Source organism: Tachyglossus aculeatus, chromosome 14 (assembly GCF_015852505.1).
Source record: "Tachyglossus aculeatus isolate mTacAcu1 chromosome 14, mTacAcu1.pri, whole genome shotgun sequence".
NCBI lineage: Eukaryota > Metazoa > Chordata > Mammalia > Monotremata > Tachyglossidae > Tachyglossus > Tachyglossus aculeatus.
This window is the reverse complement of record NC_052079.1, coordinates 24,581,893-24,590,760: the sequence shown is the minus strand read 5'-3', so window position 1 is coordinate 24,590,760 and position 8,868 is coordinate 24,581,893. Positions and strand designations below refer to the sequence as shown.

General features: G+C 45.0%; 1 protein-coding gene across 1 annotated transcript in view; it reads right to left on the bottom strand.

Annotated features, from left to right (window-relative positions):
• Positions 1-8,868, bottom strand: part of LOC119936694 (glioma pathogenesis-related protein 1-like) — a 35,288-nt gene that overhangs the window by 1,866 nt on the left and 24,554 nt on the right. The window contains exons 3-4 of the mRNA XM_038756136.1: positions 8,380-8,492; positions 7,493-7,578 (exon numbers count right to left, since the gene is read on the bottom strand). Coding sequence (XP_038612064.1) covers positions 7,493-7,578; positions 8,380-8,492 — 199 coding nt within the window. The remainder of the gene's footprint in view (positions 1-7,492; positions 7,579-8,379; positions 8,493-8,868) is intronic.

Below are 8,868 nucleotides of genomic sequence, written 5' to 3'. Positions count from 1 at the left end.
CTGCTGGAGGAGCGAAGTGTGCAGGCTGGGCTGTACTAGGAAATCAGTGAGGTTTCCTCACTGGATGGGGGTGAACTGATTGAGTGCTTTAAAACCAATGATTAGGAGTTTCTGTTCGATGCGGACATAGGTGGGCAATCTTTAGAGGTTCTTGGTTCACAAGGAGTGGGCTGAACATTTTTGTTGAAAAATCCAGGCAGGAGAGTGAAGACAAAGCTGAAGAGTGGAGAGACAGGAGGAATCAGTGAGGAAGCTGATGCAGTAGTCTTAAGTGGGGTAAGATCAGTATAGTAGCGGTTCGAATGGAGAGGGAAGGACAGATTTTAATGATCTTGGGAGCATAGTGTTCAGCGTTTAGGCAGAGGAGATGACCTAGGAGATGAACCAGGAGAGAGCGGTGTTAGTGAAGCCAAGGTTGGATAGTATTTCAAGGAGGAGAGTGCAGTCCACCGTGTTGAAGGCAGCTGAGAAGTTAAGAAGGGTAGTTGCACTAGAGGCCACCGGATATGGCAAGAAAGTCTTTGGTAACCTCAGAGAGGGAAGTTTCTTTGGGGTGAGGAAGGGGGAAACCATATGGAAGAAAAGTAGGAATGGAAATGGAGACTGTGTAGACAACTCAAATTTGGACAGGGATGGTAGGTGGGAGATGAGGTGATAACTGCAGGGAGCCATGGGATCAAGGAAGGGTTTTTTTTTAGGATGGGGAGATGTGAGCTTGTGGGCAAGGAATGTGTTTGATGTTATATCTTACTCTCCCAGCCACTTAGCACAGTGCTTTGCACATAGTAAGTGCTCAATAAATATGATACATAATAATAATAATGAATATGTTTGAAAGCAGGGAAGAAGCCATTGGAAAGTGACTGGGGTGAGCCAGGTTTCAGTGGTGAGGAATAGCAGTTACTGAGTCAGGAATAGGTCCAGGATGAAGGGAAGCTTTCGCATGACGAAGCGGGGGCTCCACAAGCTGCGTCTGTCGGGAAGGTGTTGAGGAAGGAGAAGGCCAAAGGAGTAGGGGGGTGTTGGGTGGGAGCAGCTTAGGGGGAGGGAGATGAGGGGTGGCGCTTGGACAGGATAATGGATGGGACAGAGGCGGCTCAAGGAATGGGTTGGGGAGGGAGATGATGGGGGTGAGGCTGGACAAGAGGAGCAGGGTCAGGGAGACTGGATGTGCGGGACTGAGGACATGGTGGGCTAGGGTGTTCAATAAAGTCCAGAGCTGCAGCAGCTGATCTGGAGCGCTCAGCAACCAATACACATTCCTCTAGTAGGTGGAGACTTAGCAGCTCCCAGTTGCTGGTAAGAATGAAAGTTATCAGAACCCAAAATAACTAATGGCCACACTCCAAATAGCCCTCATGGCTCAATTTTTGCTCCTTGGATGTTTTAAGTTCTCCTAATGCAACCTCATTACCTATTTGAGTAACCACTTTGGACCTGGTTCCCTCCTTAGCGCACAACTTCAACAATATGATTAAGGGCCAAAAGAAGGTATGAATGAAAAATGTCTTCTGCAATGGGATAGAACCAGCTGAAAGCTTGGTCATTTTTTTTCCTGTAGCCTTTGAGCTGAAGATAGAGACACTCAGGGACCAATTGCTGTTGACAAAAATTACCCATCTGAAACTGCACAGCATTATAAGCACTAATTATGCCTCACAATGAAGAAACTATATTTAAGAGTAAGCAAATCCTCAACACAGAAGTTGGTCTTAAATCAGTGGTGATCAAATTAGACACCTTGAGTAAGGTTCCAGATACTGAATGGTCAAAGTTCTAATTGCCATGTCTGTTCTGTTCGAAGCCAAAACAGAAAGTGCATAATTATTGAAATCTGTTTTTGCCTGAATTGCTGCCTCAGTTTTCTTAATCACTTGGTCAGTTATTGAGCACATACTGTATGCAGAGCACTGTACTAAGCGCTGGGGATAGGACAGTATAACAATATAACAGACACATTCCCTGCCCACAGTGTTCTTATAATCTAGAGGTCTTGACTGTCCCAATAGTAGTGCAAAGGTTAATGAATAGGGTAGAAGGAAAAAGGGAATGTGATCTCAAGAGGCTAGTTCTTGGTTTGAGTTCTAAAATAATTTTGGGCTGAAGATCAGTGAACTGCAGCGAGGGTATCCTGGAAGTAGAAAAAGCTTGGGGCACCGGGAAAAGTCACCGGAGGCCAGGGCAATTCCTGAGCTGACGCTGCACTTGCCGATTACAGCCATAGGAGGGGCTGGATAGTGGGCTGCGGGGGCGTCAGGGCTGGGGTTGAGTTGAGCACACAAAGTTGGGCTTTGTGTGGTGAGTATGGACAGTGGTCCTCCACAAATACCAGGGCCGGGGTAGATGAGGTACGCGGAGGAGGAAGAGGAAGTTGAAAACAACTAGAGATGAGTTCATTCCCCAACTTCCTGTCTCCCCTTTCCCTCCCACCACTTTTCCTCTCGACCCTTTCTCCATCCTCCACTTTGTTAACAGTGTGGGACTCACAGAGAGCTAGTAAATGTTGGCCAAACCAAATCCCCTCACCCAACTTCTACTGACATCAGTGTGGCCTGAGAGTTTCCCCTCAGTCAGCCCCAGAACACACTGTCTTGTGGGCCAGGCAGGGGCCAGGGTCAGCCACCTTCCCTCTGACCACCCAAGCTACTGTGCCCCTGCAAGCGTCCATGGTGGGCAGAGATTTCCCCTTCTTCCAGTAGCCATGAGGGGCAGGAGGAATGTCCTCTCTAGCCAGTTTTGGATGCAGTTTCCTTGGGCCGAAAGACACAGGGCAGCTAGCCGTGAGGAGCTCCCTTTGGGGCTCCCAAGGTGGGACCAAGTCTGGGGCCTTCTGGGGTTGGTGCCACTTCCCTAGCAGAGGGCCCTGGGGAGGACTGCCCACATATTTCATGGCTTTGTAAACTTGAATGACATCCCATCAGCTTTTGTTTTTACAGATGAAGGAATCCTCATTTTTACAGATAAGGTAAGGGTTGTGTCAGTGGGAGTCCATGGGGGAAGACTAGAAGAGTTGTCCAGAAGAGAGAGAGGAGTTACTGCACTGAAGCAGCTTGGCATAGTGGATAGAGCATGGGAGTCAGAAGGCCATGGATTCTAATGTTGGCTCCCCAACTTGTCTGCTGTGTGATCTTGGACAAATCACTTCACTTCTCTAGGCCTCAGTTACCTCATCTGTAAAATAGGGATTGAGACTGTGAGCCCCACATGGGACAGGACAGTGTCCAACCTGATTAGCTTGTATCCACCCCAGCACTTACAGCAGTGTCTGGCATGTAGTATATGTTGCCGATTTGTACTTCCCAAGTGCTCTGCACACAGTAAGTGCTCAATAAATACAATTGAATGACTATAGTAAGCACTTAACAAATACCATCATTATTATTATCATTGTAGGATGGAGTGAATTTATTAATGGAAGAAGTCAGACCACTGCCTAGATTCCCGCCAGCCAAATTCAGCTACACAAGCACAAGAGCAGAGGCCTGAGGGGAGATCCAGGGCTGGGGGTTGATGCAAGAATGACAAAGGGGCAGGGCAGGAATTGAGTTTGGTGGACATGGCTGAATTGAGGGTATGTATTGCCACACCAAGAGAAGGGAGGTAAGGAGCCCAGGAGTGGCACGATATTCTGGGAGAGTGGAATGGGGTCCCTAGTATGGAAGTCATGATAGGAGGTGAAGTTTGAGCTAGTGGGAGAAGGGAGGGGAGAAAGGTGGATTGTTATGCTTTACCCACCCCACCCTGTAGCCCTTTAGCACTTATGTTCACGTCTGTAGTTTCTTTTAATGTCTGTCTCCCTCTCTGTACTGTAAGATCCTTGCGGGTAGGGAACATACCTACCAACTCTCTTATATTTCATTCTCCCAATCTCGTTGCCCAGTGCTCCACATTCATTCATTCATTCAATCAATCATATTTATTGAGCGCTTACTATGTGCAGAGCACTGTACTAAGCACTTGGGAAGTGCAAGTTGGCAACATATAGAGACGACCCCTACCCAACACAGTAAGTGCTTACTAAATATTGATTGATTAGAGATATCCTGAAGGCAGGTGGAAATGTGAGACTGCAGAGAAAGAGGTCAGGGTTGGAGAAGTAGATTTGGGGAATCATCATTGTAGAGATGGTAGTTGAAGTCATTGGGGCAAATCAGTTCTCCAAGGGAGTGCGTGTAGATAGGGAATAAAAGGGGACCCAGACCTGAACCTTGAAGAACTCCCACAGTTAGGGGGTAGGATGCAGAGGAGGAGCCTGAGAAAGAGACTGAGAATTAGCGGCCGGTTAGGACGAGAACCAGGAGAGCAGTGTCAGCGAAGCCAAGGTTGGATAGTGTTTCCAGGAGAAGGGGGTGGTCCATAGTGACAAAGGCAGATAATAATAATAATGATGGTATTTGTTAAGCTCTTACAATGTGCAAAGCACTGTTCTAAGTGCTGGCAGATGAGAGGTTGGGAAGGATTAGAATAAAGTAGAGGCTATTGAATTTGGAAATGAGGTCATTGGTGACTTCTAAGAGGGCAATTTCCATGGAATGAAAGGGGGTGGAGTCAGTTTGGAGAGGGTCAAGGACTGGTTGTCTCCATCCCTTCTGTGTTGTCCATGCACATGGGTCTGTACCCTCTGAGTCCGTTGATACCCACTCCACCCCCAGCACTTATGTACGTACCCTTATGCTCTGCCACTTCCCCTACCTGTTACTTATTTAGGTTTCTGTTTTCCCCCACTAGATTGAAAACACCTTGAAGATAGTGATTGTGTCTACCAAGTGCTTAATACTGTGCTCTACAGAGAGTAAGTGCTCAATAAATACCACTGATTGTAATGAAGGAAGTTACCAGGATTCATATGAGCAGGACTGTACCATTCCAGACATGTAACCTGGAACTGCCACCCCAGAGATGTCAGGACCCTGAGCTATCAAGCCCAGCATGTGGAGCTGAGGTCTGGAAAATTTCAAGCACAGGATACAAGAAAAGACTAAAGAAGTAAAACAAAAACAAAACAAAAAAAGAAACCTGACTCCAGAACAACAGAACACTCTCCCCATGGGAGAGTGACCTTCAGAATCCACAGTCACATTTAAATGGGATCATCATTGACAGTAATGTTTCATTGTTGGTAGTAATGTGGGATAGAAATTCCTCACTTTCAGCTATTCAAACTTTTCATAAAGAATGAAACTAAGGATCTAAACAGCTTGGTTTATCAATCAAGCAATCAATGGCATTTATTGAGCACTTGTGTATAGAGCATGGTACTAAACACATGGAAGAATAAAATAGAGTTGGTAGACATGATCCCTGACCCCAAGGAACTTCCAGTCTAGTGAATTAGTGGTATGGCATGGTCTGGAAGTCGGAAGATGTGGTTTTTAATTCCAGCTTCACCATTTGCCTGCTGTGTGACCTTGGGCAAGTCAAGCAATCAATCAATCGTATTTATTGAGTGCTTACTGTGTGCAGAGCACTGTACTAAGTGCTTGGGAAGTACAAGTTGGCAACATATAGAGACGGTCCCTACCCAACAGTGGGCTCACAGTCTAGAAGGGGGAGACAGAGAACAAAACAAAACATATTAACAAAATAAGTAGAATAGATATGTACAAGTAAAATAAATAAATAGAGTTATAAATACATACAAACATATATACATATATACAGGTGCTGTGGGGAAGGGAAGGAGGCAAGGCAAGGGGGATGGAGAGGGGAAGGAGGGGGAGAGGAAAGAGGGGGCTCAGTCTGGGAAGGCCTCCTTCCCAGTCACTTATATGTGTCTCAGTTTCCTCCTCTACCAAAATGGGGATAAGATCCTGCTTCTCCCTCTCCCTCAGACTGTGAGTCAAATGGGCCTATGTGGAACAGAGACTGTGTCCAATCTGTTCATACACAATCTACCCAAGTGCTTAGTACAGTGCTTGGCACGTAGTGAGTACTTAAGAAATATCACCATCATTATTAACCATAATGATGACTTCTGATTTTGCTTGACCATAGGCCAATTGTCCTAGAACTCACCAAGCACAAATCTCAGGGTAATATAAAGTTTATATCTTCTAGTTTTACAATCCCCTTTGGTGCCCACAGCTGACATGCTATGACACATTGTTACTAGTGCACCTCCCTACCTATAGCTGTCTGAATGCCCCGTCACTGCAAGTCTGAAACTTTTCTCCTGTCATTGATCAGCACAGGACAAAGCACTGGGGCTCTGAAAACCAGAATGTCTCCCCCCGCTCTGCACACAGTCTCTTTGAGACAGGAGGTAGGGGCACCCCCAGAAACCCCGACTTGAACAACTTTGATCAAATCAAATCAAGTTCCCCTTCTTTTTCCACTCAGCTTGAACTGGGGGAAGACAGGGTGGGAGAGGGAGGAGGATGGCTGATCAGAAGCTCCAGGACTGAGTGTGGTAGCCCATGTGGGGAGCTGTCGTTGGTCAGAGGGTCCCTGCCTTCCGCTCCTTAATGGTGCCAGGGCTCTATCCCAAGGCACAAAGAAAGCCCTTTCATTGATATTAGTTTCCCTTTCCTAAAGCATTTTGTCTGATATCTAACAAGGCTCATGCCAACAGCCAAATCACCATTCATGAATATAGCCATTAGGGGAACCTCTTCTGCAATAAGGCATCAGTGTGGCCTAGAGGAAAAAGCATGGGCCTGAGAGTCAGAGTGCTTCTGTTCTAATTCCAGCTCCACCACCAGTCTGCTGTGGGACCTAAAGTTAGGTAAGTCACTTAAATTTCTTTGTGTGTCAGTTTCCTCATCTGCAAAATGGGGATTCGATACCTGTTCTCCCTCTTACTTAGATTGGGAGCCCCATGTAGCTCCAAATTATCATGTATCTACCCAAACTACTTAGTATAGTGGTAGCACAAGGTAAGCACTTAACTATTACTGCAATTATTATTTCTTGTTCTCTGCTTTCATGTCCCATCTAGTGAGGTGCCATTTCCAACTCCTTGACTGATCAGAGCCACTCAACTTCCTAAGGGTGGAAGATGCATTCTTAACATTGAAATCTCAAGTTGCTTCACATTTCACATGGGCAGGGAATGTGTTTTGATTCTGCTGTCCTTTCCCAAGTATAGTGCTTTGCAATCAGTAGGTGCTTAATAAATAGCATTCATTGAATTCCTTTGGTTCTAGGACAAAAAAGAAGCACCAATTGCACAGAGACCCATGTATGCTTCCAACATAACTCAGGATAATTGTTGACGGGGATACGAATTTCCCAAATTGGTAAATTTTGAGGATCTAGTGAACAGCAGAATGAAGTTATTTCCATTTGGCTGGGCTCAGCCTGCCTACTCAATCAAAAAAATAACCATTTAATGGACTCAGGTAAATCCTGGGCCCTACAGACTCTGACTTGAAATGAGCTCATTCTAGAAATTAAGGTCTTGATTGCTGCCTAATACATATTTCAAAAAAAAGAGCTACAATGTTGAGGTCTTACTGCGAAGAAAGCAAATCTTTTACTTATTTACACTTACTGCAGAGCTTGTTCACACAATTTTCATTTTCATTGCAGGCACTGCAGGCTGCTCCTGCCTTATATGGGGCTGTCGGGCTATTTCCACTACAAAGCAAAAGATTGTCCATTAAATGAGGCTTTCAGATCATGAACTAAGTAGGGAATAGGGCTTGTAGGGGGAGTGGGGGAGAGGAGGAAAGGAGACTTTAGGTTTCAGAAGACAGGCCTCCAGGATTAGTCCTCTGTGAGAGCAACACAGAGTAGTGACAGGGAGCTGAGAAGTGTTTCTTCAAAAGAAGGTCTAAGGTTCAAAAAACAAGCCGAAGTTGTTGGCCTGCCATTGCTGCTTACCATATTAGATCATATATACACTGAGGCATTCTAGCTAAAAATGCAGATCCTATATCAGTCTGGGATGTACAGCATGATGTCTACAGAAAAAAGGATGTTGCCTAGTCAGTTAACTTATCCGTGCCTCAGTTTTCTCTTCTGTAAAATAGAGACTAAATGCCTGCTCTTCCTCCCACTTTACACTGTGAACCCCATATGGGACGGACTAGGTCTGATGATTATTTTGTATCTGCCCCAGTCCTTGGCACATTAGTAAGCTCTGAACAGATACCACCATTATCATCATCATCATTACTATTATTCTATTGCTTGGGAACCTTCTGAAGATCTGGCTTTTCAGGGTTGTGCTGAGAACATCTGGAACAGTTCTCTGATTCCCCATTTTTAATTCATCAAAGAGATTTTTGATGAGTAAATTTTTCTCTAGATAAAAATAAGGGGACTCCCTACGTGAAGTCTGTGAAACCCCCAGCAGAACATTATTTTTTTTTGGAGGGATTTGGGTTTCTCCCAGTCACCCAGAGAATGAGATCAGGTTAAGCCTAATTAACCTACCTGGGTCCATAGTTGCAAATGAAATGAGCTACATTGGTCAGTCCTTTACCGCCAGAAACTTGAGGGCAAAATTGAACTGCACAGCCAACTTTATAACTGGTCGCCCAGACAACCTGAAATTGGAATTTTAATTTAATAAACCTAATGCAATATTCAACACAATATTGTTTGGTTGTCATGCAAATGCAAAACTGGCACTGAATTGAAAGCATATTTTGCTCTCTTACAATTAAACCAAATGGCATTTCAATTTTGTCTATTTTTTGTGTGTAACCTCCTTTCTCTAAGGAGTTCAAGCCTTTTCCATACACTCCGGTAGCAGCTTTTCTAGTATTGCCACAGGGAAGATATGGGATTGAACAAGTCTGACCCAGAGCTCAGATAACACAATTTCAATTTACTGGCAGCTCTACCAAAACTGATGAGAAAACGTGCCTTCCCCTGAGTAAGGAGTAATTGCTGGCAACTTTTTAATCCATAGAGCAATGG